Here is a 26,363-nt window from a genome sequence, read left to right as displayed (position 1 = left end):
ACATCCCCTGGTGTTACTGTATAATTTCCCATTCCCAGCAGTCATCTCTCCAGTCATCACCCAGACACGTCCCCCGGTGTTACTGTATAATGTCCCATTCCCAGCAGTCATCTCTCCAGTCATCACCCAGACACATCCCCTGGCGTTACTGTATAATGTCCTATTCCCAGCAGTCACCTCTCCAGTCATCACCCAGACACATCCCCTGGTGTTACTGTATAATGTCCCATTCCCAGCAGTCACCTCTCTAGTCAGCAGCTGAATGATGTTGTTGGTGAGTTCCAGGATCTTCTGGTCATTGTGTCTCTCATGTATCAGTGAGTGAAGTGGAGGCACCGTGATGGGACTCTGGGTCCTGCTCAGTCCTCCTGACACATGGGGTTGGCTGCTGGGTGTCTCATGCTCATTGGATGTCTTCTTTAGTACTGTATAACCCTTTGTATTGGGGGAAACATGGAAAGGTCACTTAAACTCTATTTAAATGAGCCTGTTTATTCAGGTGTTCATTTTACATAATATACAAAAAACTCTATTTTACAAATACTTGTCCTGTAACAATCTCCTAAATACAGGAAAATGAAGAGTATATAGTATATCCTGCAGCTCCGACATCTTTGGGTCAGTGACAACAACATACTGTGAACAATGTACTAAGTCCAAACTCTAGTGAGGACTGTGGGACTAATACTATATCTGAGACCGGCTCCCTGCTGCTCAGTTATTACTATAGGTATAAGTGATGTCACTGTGACACTCCCAGATCCCCTCACCTCCCCAGTCATGTCCCTAAATTAGTATTATTATTACCATTATTATTACCAGTTATTTATATAGCGCACACATATTCCGCAGCGCTTTACAGAGAATATCTTACCATGCACATCTGTCCCTGTCCCAGTGGAGCTCACAATCTATATTCTACCACATGCTCGCACACATACACACCATGGTCAATTGTGTGGGGAGCCAATTAACCTACCAGTATATTTCTGGAGTGTGGGAGGAAACCGGAGTACCCGGAGGAAACCCACGCAAGCACAAGGAGAATATACAAACTTCACACAGTTAGGGCCATAGTGGGAACTATAGATATAGGTGGTCACTGTCACACTCCCAGATCCTCTCACCTTCCCAGTCATGTCCCTGTATTATTACTATAGATATAAGTGATGTCACTGTGACACTCCCAGATCCTCTCACCTCCCCAGTCATGTCCCTGTATTATTACTATAGATATAAGTGATGTCACTGTGACACTCCCAGATCTCCTCACCTCCCCAGTCATGTCCCTGTATTATTACTATAGATATAAGTGATAACACAGTGACACTCCCAGATCCCCTCACCTCCCCAGTCATGTCCCTGTATTATTACTATAGATATAAGTGATGTCACTGTGACACTCCCAGTTCCCCTCACCTCCCCAGTCATGTCCCTGTATTATTACTATAGATATAAGTGATGTCACTGTGACACTCCCAGATCCTCTCACCTCCCCAGTCATGTCCCTGTATTATTACTATAGATATAAGTGATGTCACTGTGACACTCCCAGATCCCCTCACCTTCCCCAGTCATGTCCCTGTATTATTACTATAGATATAGGTGATGTCACTGTGACACTCCCAGATCCCCTCACCTCCCCAGTCATGTTCTTGTATTATTACTATAGATATAAGTGATGTCACTGTGACACTCCCAGAACCCTTCACCTCCCCAGACAGCATGTATATGATCTCCAGCGTGAGATTTAGTATCCTCTCAGTAATGTGACTTTTGTCCACGTCCATCCTCAGTGATCAGTTATTTATAGAGGACAGGTCTCACCCTTACGTGACTTCTAGTAAAGATTCTAGTGTTCCTCACGTGTCTAAAAGTAAATATAATAAATATCAGAGTACATGTAACATATTAATTCAGGAAACACTGATTAACTAATAAGCCCTCCTCTATCCAGAGCCATATCACACACTGGCCCTGATTCAGAGCCGGACGCTCTGAAAGAGCGCTCGCTCTGAATCATGGAGTTGTTTTTTTTGTGCGGCCTCCTGGCCGCTCGCATAGCTGTGGGTGACCACCCACAGATATAGCGAGTGGCAGGTTGATGGTCGCGATGGTCAAGACTATCGCGACCATCGGGCTTGCGATGAGACCCTTGTGGTAGGGTCTCGTGGCCGCAAGCCACAGAGAGATTTCGGCTCTAACAGAGCCGGAATCTCTCCACTGACATCACTCGTGATGTCAGTGGGGCCGCCCACAAACGACAGGCGTTCTCATGGGAACGCCTCCGTTTGGATAGCCACCCCCCTGGCCCGCCCACCAAAGGGGGCGAGCTGTCACTCAACATCGACAGCTTGCCCCCTTTGTTGCAAGACCCGGAGCGACGGAGTGCCCGGGTCTCGCGCATTCGCACGACAGAGTCGGCTCCGTCATGCGCATGCGCTCGACAGAGCCAGCTCCGTCGTGCGCATGTGCTCTGGGCCACCATCGACCCGGTTGCAAGTGCTCAGCGCTTGCGACCGGGTCCGAATCAGGCCCTCTGATCACTATACACAGGTCAAACTGATATCACACACCTGATATACACAGGTCACACTGATATTACACATCTGATACACACTGATCACTATACACAGGTCACACTGATATCACACACCTGATACACACTGATCACTATACACAGGTCACACACCTGATACACACTGATCACTATACACAGGTCACACACCTGATACACACTGATCACCACACACAGGTCACACACCTGATAACCAGTGATTACTACACAGAGTATAAAATACACAAGTACACAACACCATATGACAAGATATTTCCCCAGGTCAGATCCCTCACAGCCCACCCACCTTTTCCCCCTCATTCCACCCTCATGTCATTCTCCCCAGTAACCTAGGATAAAGTCTCTGCCCCCATCATCTTACCCTACTTCTCTGCCCCCCCTCCCCCATTATAAACCCTCCGATAGCGCACCACATCTCCCAGCCCAGCCTCTCTCCCCCACTACTGCCTATTCCTCTGTCTCCTAATATCTGGGCGACTTGTGTACAATCACCCATCTTATTTTCTCTGCTCCCCCATTATACACCCTGCGATAGTGCACCACATAGCCCAGTCTCTCTCCCCCACTACTCCCCTATTCCTCTGTCTCCTAATATCTGGGCGTGTTGTGTACAAACACCCATCTTATTTTCTCTGCTCCCCCTCCCCCATTATACGCTCTCCGACCATTATACGCTCTCCGATAGTGCACCACATCTCCCAGCCAGCCTCTCTTCCCCACTACTGCCCTATTCCTCTGTCTCCTAATATCTGGGCGACTTGTGTACAATCACCCATCTTATTTTCTCTGCTCCCACATCTGTAATAATTACTGAGTGTCAGCAGTCTGTGACTGTGCAGCCGCCCTGTCCTGCTGGATTACACAGTTAGCCTACCAGGATGTATGTTACATGTGTGACAATCCTGCCAGCCATGTGTATGTAGCATAGGGAAGAGGCTGAAGCATTTATTGGAGGATAATCCCTTTCGCACTGAAGATCTACAACAGTGTTTCTCATCTCCAGTCACCAGGGATTCCTAACAGGGCATGTTTTCTATATCTCCTTACTAGTGCCTTCATTACTGACTGACACAATCTAAATGATCCAGAGGTGGTGATAATTATCTCACTGGTGATTTTGTGAGGAGACCTGGAAAACATGTACTGTCATGGCTCCCTGAGGACTGGAGCTGGGAAACGCTGGTCCCCTACACACAGGGTAGTAAGAGAGAAAGTACAGGGAGCAGAGGGGGCTGCAAACAGGTTGGTGATAATTAGAGGAATGAAAAGAAAGCTAAGAAGGCCTCAGACAGGTGAGGACTCAGCAGGGCCTATTACAGAGGACGTCTGTGCATCTTATACAGCACCCGGTGTACACTATGGTGTCTCTCTGTGTATTCTGTCACTTCCACACTAATAACCACCTACTGAGGGTACTGACCGCCAGCTACAGCTGCTACGTTCTGTATGGGGGGTCTGAGTGCTCCGGACACCTCCCTTTCTCTATAGTCTGTTACCCACCGAGCAGTGACTGCTCCACCTGTATTATAGTAACACCAGGGTCTGCTCCACCTGTATTATATGTAACACTAGGGTCTGCTCCACCTGTACTATATGTAACACTAATAACCACCTACTGAGGGTACTGACCGCCAGCTACAGCTGATACTTTCTGTATGGGGGGGGTCTGAGTGCACCGGACACCTCCCTTTCTCTATAGTCTATTACCCACCGAGCAGTGACTGCTCCATCTGTATTATATGTAACACCAGGGTCTGCTCCACCTGTATTATATGTAACTAATAACCACCTACTGAGGGTACTGACCGCCAGCTACAGCTGATATGTTCTGTATGGGGGGTCTGAGTGCTCCGGACACCTCCCTTTCTCTATAGTCTGTTACCTACCGAGCAGTGACTGCTCCAGCTGTATTATATGTAACACCAGGGTCTGCTCCATCTGTATTATATGTGACACCAGGGTCTGCTCCACCTGTATTATATGTAACACCAGGGTCTGCTCCACCTGTATTATATGTAACACCAGGGTCTGCTCCAGCTGTATTATATATAACACTGGTGTTTGATCTACCCGCTTGATGGTAAGGCAGCACCAGAGACTGCTACAGCTATATTATACCTGAGACTGGAATCTGAGTCACCTGTATTATAATAACAGACCACTAAAGCCTGCTCCACAAGTATTATATATTACACCATACCCTGCTCTACCTGTATGATGATAATGCAGCACCATAGTCGCAGTTACCGTATAAAAATAGCAAACACCATTACCTACTGCCAGACACAGCAATGGCCGCTCTCTGAAGAAACGCCCCTCAAGTTAATCACGCCCCTTCCATCTAATCTCCCTGTAGCTATGGGTACTGTCTGTCCCGCCCATCTTTAATAGTGACCGCAATCCTCTCATTCGCCTCATTCGCCTCAGTGCGGTGATTGGCAGCAGCGAGTAGCCAATCAGGTGGTGCAAAGTAGAAAGGACGTCCTGTAACTAAGCAGCCACCTCCACCTGCTGCTCCCAACTTCATCACTAGAATAAAAATATTATAGTATAATGGTGTCCTCATGTACAGTGATCGGCGGCCATATTCTTATAGTCTTCTAGTAACAGAGCAGAGGGGGCGAGGGCACAGCTGCCATTTTGTCTTAGACATTCCTGATTCAGGCGGAGCCGGTGGAGTCAAGTGCTCGGCAGCAGCAGGTAATGGTGTCCTACTATACAAGGGGAGGAGCCTGTGGTGTCCTACTATACAGTGGGAGTGTCCTGTGGTGTCCTTGACAGCTTGTTGTTTCCTACTTTACAGCGGGAGCGGCCTGTGATGCAATACTGTACACTGGGAGCAGCCTGTGGTGTCCTGTTATTATTATTATACAGGGGGAGCAGCCTGTGGTGTCCTGTTATTACTATTATTATACAGGAGGAGCAGCCTGTGGTGTCCTCTAACTATTATTATACAGGGGGGGCAGCCTGTGGTGTCCTGTTATTATAATTATTATTATTATTATTGTTATTATTATTATTATTATTATTATTGTTATACAGGGGGAGCAGCCTGTGGTGTCCTGTTAGTACTATTATTATTATACAGGGGGAGCAGCCTGTGGTGTCCTGTTATTACTATTATTATACAGGGGGAGCAGCCTGTTGTGTCCTGTTATTACTATTATTATACAGGGGGAGCAGTCTGTGGTGTCCTGTTATTACAATTATTATACAGGGGGAGCAGCCTGTGGTGTCCTGTTATTACTATTATTTTATACAGGGGGAGCAGCCTGTGGTGTCCTGTTATTACTATTATTTTATACAGGGGGAGCAGCCTGTGATGTCCTGTTATTATTTTTATAATACAGGAGGAGTAGCCTGTTGTGCCCTGTTATTATTAAACAGGGAAAGAAGCCTCTGGTGCCCTTTTGTTATTTTTATTATTATTATACAGGGGGAGCAGCCTGTGGTGTCATATTATTATTATTGTTATTATTATTATACATGGGGAGTAGCATGTGGTGTCCTATTACTATTCAGGAGGAGCAGCATGTGCTGTCCTGTTACTATTATACAGGAACAGCAGCCTGTGGTGTCCTATTATTATTATTATACAGGAGGAGCAGTCTGTGGTGTCCGGATATTATTATTATACAGGGGGAGAAGCATGTGGTGCCCTGTTATTATTATTCAGAGGGAGCAGTCTGTAGTGTCCTTCTGTTGTTGTTATACAGTGGGAGCAGCCTGTAGTGTCCTGTCTCTACTATTATTATAAAAGGGGAGCAGCCTGTGGTGTCCTGTTATTACTATTATTATACAGGGGGAGCAGCCTGTGGTGTCCTGTTATTACTATTATTATACAGGGGGAGCAGCCTGTGGTGTCCTGTTATTACGATTATTATACAGGGGGAGCATCCTGTGGTGTCCTGTTATTATTATATAGGGGGAGCAGCCTGTGGTGTCCTGTTACTATTATTATACAGGAGGAGCAGCCTGTGGTGTCCTGTTACTATTATTATACAGGGGAGCAGCCTGTGGTGTCTTGTTATTACTATTATTATACAGCGGGAGCAACCTGTGGTATCCTGTTGTTATGATTATTATACAGAGGGAGCAGCCTGTGGTGTCCTTTATTATTATTATTCAGAGGGAGCAGTCTGTAGACTTCTTTTGTTGTTTTTATACAGGAGGAGCAGCCTGTGGTGTCCTGTTATTACTATTATTTTATACAGGGGGAGCAGCCTGTGGTGTCCTGTTATTACTATTATTTTATACAGGGGGAGCAGCCTGTGATGTCCTGTTATTATTATTATTATTTTTATAATACAGGAGGAGTAGCCTGTTGTGCCCTGTTATTATTAAACAGGGAAAGAAGCCTCTGGTGCCCTTTTGTTATTTTTATTATTATACAGGGGGAGCAGCCTGTGGTGTCATATTATTATTATTATTATTATACAGGAACAGCAGCCTGTGGTGTCCTATTATTATTATTATACAGGAGGAGCAGTCTGTGGTGTCCGGATATTATTATTATACAGGGGGAGAAGCATGTGGTGCCCTGTTATTATTATTCAGAGGGAGCAGTCTGTAGTGTCCTTCTGTTGTTGTTATACAGTGGGAGCAGCCTGTAGTGTCCTGTCTCTACTATTATTATAAAAGGGGAGCAGCCTGTGGTGTCCTGTTATTACTATTATTATACAAGGGGAGCAGCCTGTGGTGTCCTGTTATTACTATTATTATACAGGGGGAGCAGCCTGTGGTGTCCTGTTATTACGATTATTATACAGGGGGAGCAGCCTGTGGTGTCCTGTTATTACGATTATTATACAGGGGGAGCATCCTGTGGTGTCCTGTTATTATTATATAGGGGGAGCAGCCTGTGGTGTCCTGTTACTATTATTATACAGGAGGAGCAGCCTGTGGTGTCCTGTTACTATTATTATACAGGGGAGCAGCCTGTGGTGTCCTGTTATTACTATTATTATACAGGGGGAGCAGCCTGTGGTGTCCTGTTATTACTATTATTATACAAGGGGAGCAGCCTGTGGTGTCCTGTTATTACGATTATTATACAGGGGGAGCATCCTGTGGTGTCCTGTTATTATTATATAGGGGGAGCAACCTGTGGTGTCCTGTTACTATTATTATACAGGAGGAGCAGCCTGTGGTGTCCTGTTACTATTATTATACAGGGGAGCAGCCTGTGGTGTCTTGTTATTACTATTATTATACAGCGGGAGCAACCTGTGGTATCCTGTTGTTATGATTATTATACAGAGGGAGCAGCCTGTGGTGTCCTGTTATTACGATTATTATACAGGGGGAGCATCCTGTGGTGTCCTGTTATTATTATATAGGGGGAGCAGCCTGTGGTGTCCTGTTACTATTATTATACAGGAGGAGCAGCCTGTGGTGTCCTGTTACTATTATTATACAGGGGAGCAGCCTGTGGTGTCTTGTTATTACTATTATTATACAGCGGGAGCAACCTGTGGTATCCTGTTGTTATGATTATTATACAGAGGGAGCAGCCTGTGGTGTCCTTTATTATTATTATTCAGAGGGAGCAGTCTGTAGACTTCTTTTGTTGTTTTTATACAGGAGGAGCAGCCTGTGGTGTCCTGTTATTACTATTATTTTATACAGGGGGAGCAGCCTGTGGTGTCCTCTTATTACTATTATTTTATACAGGGGGAGCAGCCTGTGATGTCCTGTTATTATTATTATTATTTTTATAATACAGGAGGAGTAGCCTGTTGTGCCCTGTTATTATTAAACAGGGAAAGAAGCCTCTGGTGCCCTTTTGTTATTTTTATTATTATACAGGGGGAGCAGCCTGTGGTGTCATATTATTATTATTATTATTATACAGGAACAGCAGCCTGTGGTGTCCTATTATTATTATTATACAGGAGGAGCAGTCTGTGGTGTCCGGATATTATTATTATACAGGGGGAGAAGCATGTGGTGCCCTGTTATTATTATTCAGAGGGAGCAGTCTGTAGTGTCCTTCTGTTGTTGTTATACAGTGGGAGCAGCCTGTAGTGTCCTGTCTCTACTATTATTATAAAAGGGGAGCAGCCTGTGGTGTCCTGTTATTACTATTATTATACAAGGGGAGCAGCCTGTGGTGTCCTGTTATTACTATTATTATACAGGGGGAGCAGCCTGTGGTGTCCTGTTATTACGATTATTATACAGGGGGAGCAGCCTGTGGTGTCCTGTTATTACGATTATTATACAGGGGGAGCATCCTGTGGTGTCCTGTTATTATTATATAGGGGGAGCAGCCTGTGGTGTCCTGTTACTATTATTATACAGGAGGAGCAGCCTGTGGTGTCCTGTTACTATTATTATACAGGGGAGCAGCCTGTGGTGTCCTGTTATTACTATTATTATACAGGGGGAGCAGCCTGTGGTGTCCTGTTATTACTATTATTATACAAGGGGAGCAGCCTGTGGTGTCCTGTTATTACGATTATTATACAGGGGGAGCATCCTGTGGTGTCCTGTTATTATTATATAGGGGGAGCAACCTGTGGTGTCCTGTTACTATTATTATACAGGAGGAGCAGCCTGTGGTGTCCTGTTACTATTATTATACAGGGGAGCAGCCTGTGGTGTCTTGTTATTACTATTATTATACAGCGGGAGCAACCTGTGGTATCCTGTTGTTATGATTATTATACAGAGGGAGCAGCCTGTGGTGTCCTGTTATTACGATTATTATACAGGGGGAGCATCCTGTGGTGTCCTGTTATTATTATATAGGGGGAGCAGCCTGTGGTGTCCTGTTACTATTATTATACAGGAGGAGCAGCCTGTGGTGTCCTGTTACTATTATTATACAGGGGAGCAGCCTGTGGTGTCTTGTTATTACTATTATTATACAGCGGGAGCAACCTGTGGTATCCTGTTGTTATGATTATTATACAGAGGGAGCAGCCTGTGGTGTCCTTTATTATTATTATTCAGAGGGAGCAGTCTGTAGACTTCTTTTGTTGTTTTTATACAGGAGGAGCAGCCTGTGGTGTCCTGTTATTACTATTATTTTATACAGGGGGAGCAGCCTGTGGTGTCCTGTTATTACTATTATTTTATACAGGGGGAGCAGCCTGTGATGTCCTGTTATTATTATTATTATTATTTTTATAATACAGGAGGAGTAGCCTGTTGTGCCCTGTTATTATTAAACAGGGAAAGAAGCCTCTGGTGCCCTTTTGTTATTTTTATTATTATACAGGGGGAGCAGCCTGTGGTGTCATATTATTATTATTATTATTATTATTATACAGGAACAGCAGCCTGTGGTGTCCTATTATTATTATTATACAGGAGGAGCAGTCTGTGGTGTCCGGATATTATTATTATACAGGGGGAGAAGCATGTGGTGCCCTGTTATTATTATTCAGAGGGAGCAGTCTGTAGTGTCCTTCTGTTGTTGTTATACAGTGGGAGCAGCCTGTAGTGTCCTGTCTCTACTATTATTATAAAAGGGGAGCAGCCTGTGGTGTCCTGTTATTACTATTATTATACAAGGGGAGCAGCCTGTGGTGTCCTGTTATTACTATTATTATACAGGGGGAGCAGCCTGTGGTGTCCTGTTATTACTATTATTATACAGGGGGAGCAGCCTGTGGTGTCCTGTTATTACGATTATTATACAGGGGGAGCATCCTGTGGTGTCCTGTTATTATTATATAGGGGGAGCAGCCTGTGGTGTCCTGTTACTATTATTATACAGGAGGAGCAGCCTGTGGTGTCCTGTTACTATTATTATACAGGGGAGCAGCCTGTGGTGTCCTGTTATTACTATTATTATACAGGGGGAGCAGCCTGTGGTGTCCTGTTATTACTATTATTATACAGGGGGAGCAGCCTGTGGTGTCCTGTTATTACGATTATTATACAGGGGGAGCATCCTGTGGTGTCCTGTTATTATTATATAGGGGGAGCAGCCTGTGGTGTCCTGTTACTATTATTATACAGGAGGAGCAGCCTGTGGTGTCCTGTTACTATTATTATACAGGGGAGCAGCCTGTGGTGTCTTGTTATTACTATTATTATACAGCGGGAGCAACCTGTGGTATCCTGTTGTTATGATTATTATACAGAGGGAGCAGCCTGTGGTGTCCTTTATTATTATTCAGAGGGAGCAGTCTGTAGACTTCTTTTGTTGTTTTTATACAGGGGGAGCAGCCTGTGGTGTCCTGTTATTACTATTATTTTATAGAGGGGGAGCAGCCTGTGGTGTCCTGTTATTACTATTATTTTATACAGGGGGAGCAGCCTGTGGTGTCCTGTTGTTACTATTATTTTATACAGGGGGAGCAGCCTGTGATGTCCTGTTATTATTATTATTATTTTTATAATACAGGAGGAGTAGCCTGTTGTGCCCTGTTATTATTAAACAGGGAAAGAAGCCTCTGGTGCCCTTTTGTTATTTTTATTATTATACAGGGGGAGCAGCCTGTGGTGTCATGTTATTATTATTATTATTATTATTATACAGGAACAGCAGCCTGTGGTGTCCTATTATTATTATTATACAGGAGGAGCAGTCTGTGGTGTCCGGATATTATTATTATACAGGGGGAGAAGCATGTGGTGCCCTGTTATTATTATTATTATTATTATTATACAGGGGGAGCTGCCTGTGGTGTCCTGTTACTATTATTATCTCTGAATGCTGTATGTAACTATACAGGGATTGATTTAAACGGATCAGTAATATCAGTGATTGTGCGGTTTATGTTCCTACGTATCCTAGCAACCCTAGGTGGCTTGATCACGTGCCTAGGTAATGTGGAATACCATTGGATAAACATTTGGAGACAGCTGGAGGTGATTCTATTTATGCATGTAACTTTTGGATTGGTGGGTGGGGGTATTTAAGGACCATTAGTTCACAAGAAGAGTAACTTGCCTATTCAGCCTTGAAAAAGACCCAAGCACGGGTAGAAACATGTTGGCGTGGCAAAGTGACTGTTTAGTATGGAGACGGTACCTGGCAGAGATTGCGAATCGAGAGGGAGCCCCGGGACTTCAATCTTTCGGATTTATCTGCATTCATGAGAGAAAAATGATCTTCACTGAAGAAGAAGGTGTACTATGTGACTAAATCCATTTGGATGAAAGGACTCATATGACTTTATAAAGTAACGTAATATACTCACTTTATATATAGCTCTGACGGTTTTCTTTCAGAAGAAGCTCGGAGCGACAGCTTTTCCCTCATGGTGTGATTCGGTTTCATCCACCCTTTGTTCCTCCTATGGCTCCATGGGATTTCCATCTCGTACTTTTCCTCTTACAGTCTCCTCTGGTTGAACCTCTGGAGTCGGTGGAGTTAATAATATACCTCTCCTGGTAGGAATCAGAAAAGAAAGTACCTGTAGTGTGAGATATTGACTCCTAGATAATATTAAAATATAACTTTTATTAACCTATTTATTAAGCTCACGGACAAAAATTAAAACCGCAAATAGTAAAGAAAGTGCTATAAGAGTCGAAATTATGTACTAATAATATGCTTCATAAACCATTTTGCTGAATCACTCTTTTGTTATCAATTGCTCTGTATTAATTAAGGTCCTTATATAACATATAATGATGGTATGATCCACCTATGTGGTTTAGGCTGTACTGTCTCTTCCAAAGACAGAACAAATGTAACTTTGTAAACTGATGTTGTTTCAATGTTACTGGGCTCCAGATATAATGTTAGTGTAACTGTATCCTATTTCTAAGGCAGTTTATAGGAAGATATAAAACATGATGGGGGGAGATGATAAACAAATTAATGATTTCTTTAATATGTCATTCAGGGATTGCGGACATTATACCCCGCTTGTGTATTGATCCCCCTTCCTATTACTAACATAAAAAGTGTGGGAATGCGGCCGTGGGTCTGACATTTCCCACCGCTAATAATTCCCCTACCCTATCTGCGGCTATTCTTGCCGTGTGTGAGAGCAGCCTCGTGGATCTGACACTGCCCGCCGCCGCTTCTCATTAAGTCCCGCGTGCTCTGGACTTATGCGCTGTTATTGCGCGGTCATACAGATAGGTTCACTATACATGTGCACCATCTATTGGTGATTCAGCAGTATGCCGATACGTATTTCGCCGGATGTCCGGCTTCCTCAGGGCAAGCCGAGTTGCCATCTTAGCTGGGTTTAACTACCTCAAGGACATAGTAACTGTTGCTAGGGGGTGTGTCGAAGGGTTTCCTCCTTTGGTTTTCATGGAAATCCGGTTCCATTATTGAATATAAAAATTCTATAAAGGTTTATGAGTTAGTTATGATAGTTACGTTTTTTAGTTATACAGTTGCTTATTGTTACTAATATTGCTAATATTAAATAAAATAATGTAGGAAACTGGTATGATATAATGGATATTACAATCAAATCATATTTACAGTGAGTGTCTATTAGGAAAAAACTGCTGGTATAATGCAATAAATATTGAAATAAAATCATATGTAAACTGAGTGTTCATTACAAGAAATCCACTATATATAAATATACTAAAAATAATATTGATTTATTGTGATTAATATGTGCAATAATATAGTTTATACTTTTTAAAAAAAAATATTGGTTCAGTGAAAAGAAGTGAAAAAACTCATAAAAAATATAATAAAATAATTCTAGTGCAAAAATTAAATTATCATTTGAACATATTCGTATTTAGTGTTAATTATCCGAAACTGTCTATAAGTGCTGAGTAACATGAACATATTGAATAGTAATGGTGGTGTATTATAAAAGCATAGAGTTATTAGACCTATGTAAGTGCTTGGTGTGAGAATAGAATTGGAAAACTACAATAGTGTGAAGGTATATACTCCTATATCTATATGGGTATAATGATCTATTATAAAATAGTGGACCTCATAAAGAGTCTGTCGTTGCGGCCGCACAATCGTAAGGGAAAAGGGGCCGGATATGCAAATGATGCACTCGCAAGTTGCGTCGTTAAGATGGGATCGTTAGCTGGACGACCAAGGGGAGGATGCGGCCGTAAGACAAGAAATACGCCCCCCTTCTTGTTCGCATTACACGTCATCTCCGGGCATATAAGGATTAATCGAGACCATCGGGAACCATCGGAACTGGTCGTAGAGCTTAAGGTTGACCATACCCTCTCAAGCTCTACGATCAAATCAGTGTAAAAACCTCCCATGTCACGTGTGCTATGACACTACTTTGTTAATTATGCACTCCCATAAAACGCCATTTGCAAAGTCAGGTACGCTTGCGTTCGGATCTCCACTCCCCCGTTCACAAGCACCTTCCCCTGTTACCACCCACAAACGCCTCATCCTGTCACTCAAACTAACGACCTGGCCAAGTTCAAGGAGAGAGATATTTTCGTTTGTAACAGCTAGTTTGCGCACGCGCATTGAGAATTTTATGCATGCGCAGTTTAGCGAACATCGGTGGCGTACGACCGTGCGGCCGCAACGACCAACTCTGAATGAGGTACAGTGTCCCTTAGGTAAAGTGTTGCTAGTGAGAATATGGTGTGAAAGTGTCAAATAAATAATTCTACCATGTGTTCTAATACTCTGAGTTATATCAAAATATTGCAGATCTTTTATTGAGTACACATGGGTAATGGATTCCCACATATATGTAAAGAATAGGAATAATACTCTAATCCCCATTTCATAGGGGGGGATACATGTTTCATTATTAATCCAAAAAGACTGTATTGTTATTATTTTCGTTCAGTCCATTAGGGATGATTGTATTCATCATATAGATCATCTTTGTTTCTCTTTGTGCTGTTTTCTTCAAATCTCCTCCTCTATTCCCCAATAGTACCTTTTCCATACCAAAAGCCTTCAGGCCTTCTGGATTGTCTCCATGTTCCATCAGAAAATGACGAGCCACGCTGGTGAACTGTTTCATTTTGGTTTTGTCTTTCTCAGCGTTCCTGATATTTCTCACATGTTCTAATATCCTTTGCTTCAATTTCCTACTGGTCATCCCTATATATCTTTAATTGCATTCACATTCCAAACAATATATCACACCTAGGGTATTACAGTTGATATATCCCTTTATCGTGTTGATATGTCCATACCTGTCCATGTCATTTTTGGTCTTTTTCATGTAGTTACAAGCTTTACAATGTCCACATAGGTAATTTCTTTCAAGTTTCACTTCTTCTCGCTCCGGCCTTAGCAGGGAGGGTGCTGGAATACTTGGAGTTCTATCCTGTCGTCCTCCAGACTTGGTTTTTCATGAGGATAGAGTGGAACTCCGTACAACATTGGACTTTGTTCCAAGGGTGATTTCGGCTTTCCAGACTCCAACCATTTGTGGTACTGGTTCTTCCACAAGATTCACCTTTGCTCTAGACCCTTAACTGTTAGGGTGTTCATATTTCTGTGGACAGGACTGCAGCTATACGTAAAACAGACACTCTAATTGTTTTGTATGATGCTGTTCGTCCTGGCTAACCATCCTCAAAACTGTCGCTGGCCTGCTGGAATTGTCTGACCTTCAGACAGGCGGTTATGGCATCATCTAGGGAGCCTCCGCCTTTTTTTTCCATTACCGAGCAATCCTCTCGCTCAGTCGGTTCCACGTGGGTGGCTGCTCGCGGGGTTTATCCATGGAGTTTCTTTGTAAAGAGGCTACTTGGTCTGGCCGGCATACCTTTATTATTTTTTAGAGATTTTAAATGTTTGTGGCCTCTGCAGCGCAGTATGGCCGGTCTGTTTTGCAGGGTTCTCAGCGCTTTCCTGCCCGTAATGGAAGCTCTGGGATGTCCCCACTGTCTTTAGCCTCCAATGTCCCCTAGTGGATGAAGGATAAAACAGGGTTTTGGTGCTCAATGATAAATCCCTTTCTCCGATTCCATAGAGGACACTGGACACCCACCCTGCGCTGTTTGTTCATATCAGGGTTGGGATCTTTTTATGTTATGACTATTAGTGAACAGTTTTATGTCTCTGGTTGTGTTACTGTTATTTCAACCTTATCTTATGTTCTGTTCTTATCTTATGTTCTGCTTCGCCTCCTCTTCCATTTGCTTTTTCTCCGCTCCCCACCGGCACAGTTTTCTTAGACTGGGGCTTGGAGGGGGGTATAGGGGGGGAGGGGCTAGTGACACTTCTTGAAATTTAAAGTGCCAGCTCCACTTAGCACCGCCTATACACACTGTCTTCAGTCGCCAGTGTCCCCTATGGAATCGGAGAAAGGGATTTATCGGTAAGTATTATTATTTATTTATTAACAGTTTCTTATATAGCACAGCAAATTCCGTTGCGCTTTACAATTTTAATCAACATTAACATTATACTGGGTTGTAAAATACATACATACATGACATACATAAGGGTAAGAGGGCCCTGCTCACAAGCTTACAATCTATAGGGAAATAGGTGTTGATACACAAGGATAGGTGCTATATATTGCAAATTGGTCCAGCCCAATTGCAGATTTTCTTGGGGGGCTGTATAATCCAGTCACACTGGAAAGTTGGCCTAGGGTTAGGAGGATGTTAAATTGATGAAAGAGAAGATGTGATAGGTGTTTACTATAAGAGAGTTAGATAGGGAGCTATAAAAGGTTAGGTGGGCGGTCCTGGAATCTGATAAGCTTGTCTGAAGAGGTGAGTTTTCAGAGAACGCTTGAATGTTTGGAAACTAGTGGAAAGTCTTATTGTGCGTGGGAGGGCATTCCACAGGGTGGGTGCAGCCCGAAAAGAGTCCTGTAACCATGCATGGGAACAAGTAATGCACGGGGATGAGAGACGCAGATCTTGTGCTGAGCGGAGATGTCGGGTTGGAAGATATTTTGAGATAAGTGAAGAGATGTATGTTGGTGTGGTTTGGTTAATAGCTTTATGAGTGAGTGTAAGTATTTTAAATTGAATACGGTAGAAGACCGGCAGCCAATGGAGGGACTGACAGAGTGGATCAGCAGACACTGAACGTTTGGTGAGAAAGATCAACCTCGCAGCTGCATTCAAAATGGATTGTAGTGGGGAGAGCCTGTTTTTGGGAAGACCATTAAGGAGACTATTGCAATAGTCAATGCGGGAAATAATGAGTGCGTGTATTAGAGTTTTTGCAGTGTCTTGCGTAAAATATGGTCGAATTTTGGCTAGGTTTTTTAGATGTATGTAACAGGATTTAGAGACAGATTGAGTACCAAAATCCTATTACTGCAGATGCGGGAGCAGAGAAAATAAGATGGGTGATTGTACACAAGTCGCCCAGATATTAGGAGACAGAGGAATAGGGCAGTAGTGGGGGAGAGAGGCTGGGCTGGGAGATGTGGTGCGCTATCGGAGGGTGTATAATGGGGGAGGGGGAGCAGAGAAGTAGGGTGAGATGATGGGGGCAGAGACTTTATCCTAGGTTACTGGGGAGAATGACCTGAGGGTGGAATGAGGAGGAAAAGGTGGGTGGGCTGTGAGGGGTCTGGCCTGGGGAAATATCTTATCATATGGTGTTGTGTACTTGTGTATATTATACTATGTGTAGTAATCACTGGTTATCAGGTGTGTGACCTATGTATGGTGATCAGTGTGTATCAGGTGTGTGATATCAGTGTGACCTGTGTATAGTGATCAGTGTGTATCAGGTGTGTGACCTGTGTATAGTGATCAGTGTGTATCAGGTGTGTGACCTGTGTATAGTGATCAGTGTGTATCAGGTGTGTGACCTGTGTATAGTGATCAGTGTGTATCAGGTGTGAGTTATCAGTGTGTATCAGGTGTGTGATATTAGTGTGACCTGTGTGTATCAGGTGTGTGATATGGATCAGGGAAGAGGAGAGCTAAATGTTTACTCAGTGTTTCCTGTTTGAATATGTTACACGTACTCTGATATTTATTATACTATATTTACTCCTAGACAATTGGACAGTGAAGAACCAGAGAAGAGTCTTTACTAGAAATAACGTGAGGGTTAGAAGTGTCATGTATAAATCACTGATTACTAAGGATGGATATGGACAGGAGTCACAGGACCAACAAAATACTAGGGGCCTGATTCAGACTCGCTCATGAGTGCATAGGGCTTGCAAGCGGGTCAATGGTGGCCCAGTGCGCATGCACGGCGTGCGAGCCCCGGAGCGACTGCAAACTTCACTCGCTCTGGAGCTCGCAAAAAAAAGTGGCTGCTTTCGATGTTGATCGACAGCTTGCCCTGTTTTGTAGGCGGGTAGGGGGGGTGGCTGCACAAACGGAGGTGTTCCTGAAGGAACGCCTGCCGTTTGTGGGCGGCCCTACTGACATCATTCATAACAGAGCATAATAGAGTAGGAAGTTCACTTGGCATTGCGAGTGCTGAGACCCTATGTGGCCGGAGGCCGGCCACACGTGGTTAATGGCTGCTGCGGCACTGAAGGGGTTAACCCCCTGTGCTGCTGCGCCATTTCTTTTTAATGAACTATCGGCGCTAAGCGCCCTCTTTTAAATGTTACCGGGGGTAGGCGCCGAGTGTTTTACGTTGCCGTGGCAACGTATTAACCCCCCGGCATACTGCACCGGGGGTGGGGGCTATATGTTGGCGCCGCAGCACCGGATCATCTCCGGCGGCTGCGGCAGAGCGACAGGACGGCCTAACGCTGGGGACCGGGAGCCTGGCTCCCGGCACCCCAGCTTCACAGAATAAAGAGCAGGGAGCTGCTCTGCGCTCCACGCTGGGACCCGGGAGTGTGACTCCCGGCGTCCCAGCTCCACAGGGACGCCGCTGGTCCCTCCGTGCCGGCTGCTTACTGCGGCCAGGCAGTGGAGGGCAGGGCTGGGTGCCGACTGCTGGGGACTGGGAGCGCAGCTCCCGCCACCCCAGCTACCCAGCAAGGTGGTAGGCGCCGGAGGGCTGTGTGTTCTGCTACAGCCCACGGGCCACCTCCGGAGTCGGCAGGGCTGTGTGCTGGGGACTGGGAGCAGCACTCCCGGCGCCCCAGCGCTCCAGGAAGCCGCTGCAGCCGGGACAAATGCACGCTGGGGGACAGGGACATCGAGCTCCCTGGACCCCCAGCGCTGTGAGCAGACCACAGAGAGAGCCCCAGCAGTCCGGGACTGCAGGGCTAGGGGAACCCAGTGCTGAGCGCTGGGCAGTGTAAAAAGTAATAAAGAAATATAAATATATTCAAAATGATTTGTGCAGCACTGAGCCCGGACTGCAGGTCCTGGGCTACAGTGCTGCAGTGTGTAAAGTCTGATGCAGGGCATAGGCTTGGTGTATATGTAAAAGCATAAAACGTATATGTGTAATGTATAATTTTAAATGTATAATTTAAGAAAATGCCCTTACCTGTGGTCTGTGAAGGTCCAGGGGGATCCGGAGCTCTCTGTGGGCTGCTGAGTTCCCCAGCCTCTACCCTAGGGAAATAAAATGTTCCCCTATGCAGCCTCATGCCTGGAAGTGGTATGAGGGGTGCATAGGGAGCTGGCTAAGGCAGCCAGCTAAGTGGGTTTAGGGAGCTTCAAATCGCTTCCCTTCCATGGCCAGGAAACCCTGCCTGGGAACCCAGCTTACCGACCTCTGGAGCTCAGATTCAGGCAAAGGTAGTTGGCATGGTCCCTTAGCAGATTCCTGGAAGTAGGATTTTGGAGGGAAACCTCCCCCCGGCTCTAGACGAGCTGACTCCTGGGCGGTGACCAAAACACCAGGTAGTCTCAGGCTCAGGGGAGTGACCGCTCCCCCCTGTCCATAAGGGACAATGTTAAACATGCATGTGGCTAGCACATGCACAGGTCATGCACTTATGATGATTGGTTGGAAACCACAGGGCAGGCTTACCCCCATGTGGAAATGTGTATTAGAGTGACATAAAAAGAGGGTCTGTGAGACCTGTAGTTGTACATCTTTGACAATCCTGTGTGGAGAAGACCTGCTGTTTGATTCCTGTAAGATCTTGTATTGTATGCTGATATTCCCCTTCAATCCGAAGGGAGGGTCTTTTTTAAGACATTGAGCAATAAAACACTGTTTGCCTTTGCTTCAGTTGCCTCAATCCTGCGACCAGTAGAATTGCACCAAACGCTATTCCGTGCTCCAGCTGTTCTGGGTAAGAGCTCAGCGTCTCCAAGTTCAAACCCTCTGCCAAGCTACCGTGCAGACCTGGTCCATTGCGAGGGCTCAGGTGGGAACAGCCGACACCAAAGAGGAGGTGTGTTCGCAGCTAATCAAACGCAGCAGAAGCGGTTCCAAACGCCGATGGTAGAGTTTGGTGGTGGCAGCATCGTTAAACGCCCACGGTGCAGTGGGCGGAGTCAGTGACAGGCAGTCACTGACGGTGAGTGGGAGTCCAAGAGCGCTGACCCGTGACCAGGGCCGGCCCAGGCGTAAGGCGTCCGGTCACACCCACAGCTTAGCGAGCAGGCTGGTTCAAAAAAAACCCCTCTGCTCTGATTCAGAGCGAGCACTCGCAAACAGCGAGCACCTCTGAATCAGATCCTAAATCTCACCCTGGAGATCATCTACCTGCTGACTGGAGAGGTGAGGGTGTCTGGGAGTGTCACAGTGACATCACTTATATCTATAGTAATTATACAGGGACATGACTGGGGAGGTGAGAGGATCTTGGAGTGTCACAGGGACATCACTTATATCTATAGTAATAATACAGGGACATGACTGGGGAGGTGAGATGGTCTGGGAGTATCACAGTGCCATCACTTATATCTATAGTACTACAGGGACATGACTGGGGAGGTGAGGGGATCTGGGGGTCTCACAGTGACATCACTTATATTTATAGTAATAATACCGGGTCATGACTGGGGAGGTGAGGGAATATGGGAGTGTCATAGTGCCATCACTTGTATCTATAGTAATAGATGGACATGACTGGGGGGAGTGATGGGATCTGGGAGTGTCACAGTGACATCACTTATATCTATAGTAATAATACAGGGCCATGACTGGGGAGGTGAGATGGTCTGGGAGTATCACAGTGCCATCACTTATATCTATAGTACTACAGGGACCTGACTGGGGAGGTGAGGGGATCTGGGAGTGTCACAATGACATCACTTATATCTATAGTAATACTACCAGGTCAAGGCTGGGGAGGTGAGGGGATCTGGGGGTGTCACAGTGACGTCACTTATATCTATAGTAGTAATACTGGGACATGAATGGGGTGGTGAGATGGTCTGGGAGTGTCACAGTGATAACACATATCTATAGTAATATTACAGGAACATGACTGGGGAGGTGAGGGCATCTGGGAGTGTCACAGTGACATCACTTATATCTATAGTAATAATACAGGGACATGACTGGGGAGGTGAGGGAATCTGGGAGTATCACAGTGCCATCACTTATATCTATAATACTACAGGGACATGACTGGGGAGGTGATCGGATCTGGGAGTGTCACATTGACATCACTTATATCTATAGTAATAATACAGGGACATGAATGGGGAGGTGAGGGGATCTGGGAGTGTCACAGTGACATCAATTATATCTATAGTAATAATACCAGGTCATGACTGGGGAGGTGAGGGGATCTGGGAGTGTCACAGTGAAATCACTTATATCTATAGTAATTATACAGGGACATGACTGGGGAGGTGAGAGGATCTGGGCGTATCACAGGGACATCACTTATATCTATAGTAATAATACAGGGACATGACTGGGGAGGTGAGAGGATCTGGGAGTGTCACAGGGACATCACTTATATCTATAGTAATAATACCAGGTCATGACTGGGGAGGTGAGGGGATCTGGGAGTGTCACAGTGACATCACTTATATCTATAGTAATAATACAGGGACATGACTGGGGAGGTGAGGGGATCTGGGGGTCTCACAGTGACATCACTTATATCTATAGTAATAATACCGGGTCATGATTGGGGAGGTGAGAGGGATCTGGGAGTGTCACAGTGACATCACATATCTATGTAATAATACAGGGACATGACTGGGGAGGTGAGGGAATATGGGAGTGTCATAGTGCCATTGCTTATATCTATAGTAATACATGGACATGACTGGGGAGATTGATGGGATCTGGGAGTGTCACAGTGACATCACTTATATCTATAGTAATAATACAATGACATGACTGGGGAGGTGAGGGGATCTGGGAGTGTCACAGTGACATCACTTATATCTATAGTAATAATACAGTGACATGACTGGGGGAGGTGAGGGGATCTTGGGGTGTCACAGTGACATCACTTATATCTATAGTAATAATACAATGACATGACTGGGGAGGTGAGGGGATCTGGGAGTGTCACAGTGACATCACTTATATCTATAGTAATAATACAGTGACATGACTGGGGAGGTGAGGGGATCTGGGAGTGTCACAGTGACATCACTTATATCTATAGTAATAATACAGGGACATGACTGGGGAGTTGAGGGGATCTGGGAGTGTCACAGTGACATCACTTATATCTATAGTATTTCATGGACATGACTTGGGGGGGTGATGGGATCTGGGAGTGTCACAGTGCCATCACTTATACCTATAGTAATGCATGGACATGACTGGGGAGGGTGAGGGGATCTGGGAGTGTCACAGTGACATCACTTATATCTATAGTAATACATGGACATGTCTGGGGAGGGTGAGGGGATCTGGGAGTGTCACAGTGACATCACTTATATCTATAGTAATACATGGACATGTCTGGGGAGGTGAGTGTGTCTGGGAGTATCACAGTGACATCACATATCTATAGTAGTAATACAGGGACCTGACTGGGGAGGTGAGATGGTCTGGGAGTGTCACAGTGATAACACATATCTATAGTAATATTACAGGAACATGACTGGGGAGGTGAGGGGATCTGGGGGTGTCACAGTGACATCACTTATATCTATAGTAATAATACAATGCCATGACTGGGGAGGTGAGGGGATCTGGGGGTGTCACAGTGACATCACTTATATCTATAGTAATAATACAATGACATGACTGGGGAGGTGAGGGGATCTGGGAGTGTCACAGTGACATCACTTATATCTGTAGTAATAATACAGAGACATGACTGGGGAGTTGAGGAGATCTGGGAGTGTCACAGTGACATCACTTATATCTATAGTAATTCATGGACATGACTCGGGGGGGTGAGGCGATCTGGGAGTGTCACAGTGCCATCACTTATACCTATAGTAATACATGGACATGACTGGGGAGGGTGAGGGGATCTGGGAGTGTCATAGTGACATCACTTATATCGATAGTAATAATACAGGGACATGACTGGGGAGGTGATCGGATCTGGGAGTGTCACAGTGACATCACTTATATCTATAGTAATACATGGACATGTCTGGGGAGGTGAGTGTGTCTGGGAGTGTCACAGTGACATCACTTATATACATTACTTAAATCTATATTAATATAACTGGCACATGACTGGGGAGGTGAGGGGATCTGGTAGTGTATGCAGTGATATTTGGTGTATCCCCCATTACACAGGATTACACAGTAGTGAAGAAGACATCCGTGAGTGTGAGACACCCAGCAGCCATCCTCGTGTGTCAGGAAGACTGAGCAGGACCCAGAGCCCCATCACGGTGCCTCCACCTCACTCACTGATACATGAGAGACACAATTACCAGAAGATTCTGGAACTCACCAACAAGATCATTCAGCTGCTGACTACAGAGGTGATTGCTGGGAATGGAACATTATACAGTAACACCAGGAGATGTGTCTGGGTGATGACCGGAGAGGTGACTGCTGGGAATGGGATATTATACAGTAACACCAGGGGATGTGTCTGGGTGATGACTGGAGAGGTGACTGCTGGGAAAGGGATATTATACAGTAACACCAGGGGATGTGTGTGGGTGATGACTGGAGAGGTGACTGCTGGTAATGGGACATTATACAGTAACACCAGGGAATGTGTCTGCGTGATGAATGGAGAGGTGACTGCTGGGAATGGGACATTATACAGTAACACCACGGTATGTGTCTGGGTGATGACTGGAGAGGTGACTGCTGGGAATGGGACATTATACAGTAAAACCAGGGGATGTGTCTGGGTGATGACTGGAGAGGTGACTGCTGGGAATGGGACATTATACAGTAACACCAGGGGATGTGTCTGGGTGATGACTGCAGAGGTGACTGCTGGGAATGGGATATTATACAGTAACACCAGGGGATGTGTCTGGGTGATGACTGGAGAGGTGACTGCTGGGAATGGGACATTATACAGTAACACCAGGGGATGTGTCTGGGTGATGACTGTATCATTGTGTGTGTCAGGTTCCTATAAGGTGTCAGGATGTCACTGTCTATGTCTCCATGCAGGAGGAGTATATAGAGGAACACAGGGGTCTGTACAAGGATGTGATGATGGAGAATCACCGGCCCCTCACATCACTGGGTAAGAGGAGACTGTCATTCTTTATACAGGGGAGAATAGCTATGGGGGCCCCCTATTATTATCATTATTACCCTTTATTTATATGGCGCCACATAGGTTCCGCAGCGCCTTACACAGTACATAAGTGACGACACAAGAAAAACAGTTAATAGTAATACAAAGCAATGCAGGACAAGGACATGGTAATACACATAGCTTAGCTGCATAACACAAGCAGCTGGGCCTCAGCCACCAAATGTTGGGTGCCGACTGGGGAGTTAGGAGTAAATGATACTATAAGTTATGGGCGGAGAAGCATGTGAGGGGCGAAGGCCCTGCTCGTGAGAGCTTACATTCTAAAGGGGAGGGGTTTACAGACAGGGGCGACACAGAGGGGTAGATAGTGAGGAAGGAGCATGGAGCAGTGGGTTAGGATATGTGCTGCGGAATGCGTGTGTTTAAGATAACCTGATGTTATGTCAAAATTAAGTCCTTCATCTATTTCTATGACAGAAAATAGATTTAGTTTATGTGTTATTTACATGAGAGATGTACAAAATAAAGTTATAGCACTGTAATTTTTTTGTGTTGCATTTTAGCATCTAAATACATCTTTCTAAAAATGCAGCTCCTGCCATCCTAATACAATAGTGAATACTTTAGTCCCAGCTGCTGGGTGCTATGCCATGCTCCTGTGACTGGGTGCATCTCACATACTAGACCCACCCACAAATGGGTGCAGCCATGCCCAACATGCTGTGGTCCCACAGGATGTTGCTGTATCCAGGCCCAGAATTTCTCTTGGCAGTCCTGGAGGTGTCAGGCAGAACCAGGATGGAATGGGTCTTAGTGGTGGGGTAGCAAGGCCATGGAGGGAAGGAGGTTGTTGAGAGTGGAGGAACAGGAAAGGTGGGGGAAAGAAGCAGAGGATTGGAAAGCAGACTGATGAGAGAAAATAGGGGCAACAGCAAGTGGAGGAGACAAGAAGGGGAGGATAGGGATGGATAAAGTAGAGGATTATGTGGACACTGAATAAGGGGGGTGTTTGAAAAAAGGTGTTCATGCTGTGGATGAGGTAATAAGTGAGATGAAAACTGGAGTGGAGACTGTGAGATAGACAGTGTGGATAAAAGTTGTTAAATGTTCAAAAATACAGATAAAAGAACAGTGCTGCTAATGTATGAGTGCAGCACCAAAAGTGATATATAAAGAGAGGTTTGTGAGTAGAGGGTGCTGGAATTAGTTGTTAAAAGAATGGTTAAAGTGGATTGATGTGATGCAATGGAAAAAGACAATACATACAAGATTTTCTGTAGTATGAAGGCAAAATATACACATCATCTGATAATCACATATATACAATGTACTCAGTCACTGTGTGTCTCCTACAGATGGATCCAGTAACAGAAAGACCCCAGAGATATGTCCCCCTCCTCTTTATTCCCAGGATTGTACAGCGGAGAATCACAGGATCCCACAGGAGCATCAGGTAGGTGGGATTTATGGTCTCACCAATATACCACAGTGACTCACTATATGATGTGTAGAGAAGCTGTATCTTATTAACCACAAATCTACTTATTGTGATTTAATGAAATCTGACATTTTTATTCTGTTTTATTATGTTTTGTTAGGGAGAAGAGGAGACGTATGTGACTGATATCAAGGCAGAAGATACAGAGGAAGAAGAGACGTATGTGACTGATATGAAGGCAGAAGATACAGAGGAAGAAGAGACGTATGTGACTGATATAAAGGTAGAAGATATAGAGGGAGAAGAGGAGACATATGTGACTGATATAAAGGTAGAAGATACAGAGGGAGAAGAAGAGATGTATGTGACTGATATGAAGGAAGAAGATACAGAGGAAGAAGGAGATACGTATGTGACTGATATGAAGGCAGAAGATATAGAGGGAGAAGAGGAGACATATGTGACTGATATGAAGGAAGAAGATACAGAGACGTATGTGACTGTTATGAAGGCAGAAGATATAGAGGGAGAAGAGACGTATGTGACTGATATAAAGGTAGAAGATATAGAGGGAGAAGAGGAGACATATGTGACTGATATAAAGGTAGAAGATACAGAGGGAGAAGAAGAGACATATGTGACTGATATGAAGGAAGAAGATACAGAGGAAGAAGAAGAAACGTATGTGACTGGTATGAAGGCAGAAGATATAGAGGGAGAAGAGACGTATGTGACTGATATAAAGGTAGAAGATATAGAGGGAGAAGAGGAGACATATGTAGAAGATATAGAGGGAGAAAGATATAGAGGTATAAAGGTAGAAGATATAGAGGGAGAAGAGGAGACTTATGTGACTGATATGAAGGCAGAAGATACAGAGGAAGAAGAGACGTATGTGACTGATATGAACACAGAAGATATTGAGGGAGAAGAGATGTATGTGATGGGTGAGCAGCAGTGTAGGGAAGAGGAAATCTCTACAGATATCAACAGAGGTGAGTAA

At 44.8% G+C, this 26,363-nt stretch overlaps 2 protein-coding genes across 5 annotated transcripts in view; one reads left to right on the top strand and one right to left on the bottom strand.

The window, feature by feature from the left end:
* LOC148500905 (uncharacterized) overlaps positions 1–14,559 on the bottom strand; it is a 19,530-nt gene extending 4,971 nt beyond the window's left edge. Inside the window, exon 1 of the mRNA XM_088451196.1 lies at positions 14,406–14,559. Coding sequence (XP_088307322.1) covers positions 14,406–14,559 — 154 coding nt within the window. The remainder of the gene's footprint in view (positions 1–14,405) is intronic.
* Positions 5,243–26,363, top strand: LOC148500904 (uncharacterized). Of its 4 annotated transcripts, none has more exons than XM_088451189.1 (5): positions 5,243–5,278; positions 22,989–23,179; positions 23,832–23,907; positions 25,278–25,375; positions 25,521–26,363. In XM_088451189.1, the coding sequence occupies exons 3-5, from the start codon at positions 23,874–23,876 to the stop codon at positions 26,361–26,363; spliced, it is 975 nt and encodes a 324-aa protein (XP_088307315.1). In that variant the 5' UTR covers positions 5,243–5,278; positions 22,989–23,179; positions 23,832–23,873. The 4 variants fall into 4 exon arrangements, with proteins under 4 accessions (XP_088307315.1, XP_088307316.1, XP_088307313.1 ...); XM_088451187.1 differs by lacking the exon at positions 5,243–5,278 and adding an exon at positions 22,744–22,847; XM_088451188.1 differs by lacking the exons at positions 5,243–5,278; positions 22,989–23,179 and adding an exon at positions 23,218–23,245.

Source organism: Taudactylus pleione, unplaced genomic scaffold (assembly GCF_031769625.1).
Source record: "Taudactylus pleione unplaced genomic scaffold, aTauple2 ptg000540l, whole genome shotgun sequence".
Taxonomy (NCBI): Eukaryota; Metazoa; Chordata; class Amphibia; order Anura; family Myobatrachidae; genus Taudactylus; species Taudactylus pleione.
This window is presented reverse-complemented; position numbering and strand designations above follow the sequence as displayed.

Coding starts and splice junctions, on each gene's coding strand:
- LOC148500904 (XM_088451187.1), top strand. CDS start 22,766: ATGACTGGGGAGGTGATCGGATCTGGGAGTGTCACAGTGACATCACTT. Junction 22,848..22,988: donor ACATGGACATGTCTGGGGAG/GTGAGTGTGTCT, acceptor CCCATTACACAG/GATTACACAGTAGTGAAGAA. Junction 25,376..25,520: donor GGATCCCACAGGAGCATCAG/GTAGGTGGGATT, acceptor ATGTTTTGTTAG/GGAGAAGAGGAGACGTATGT.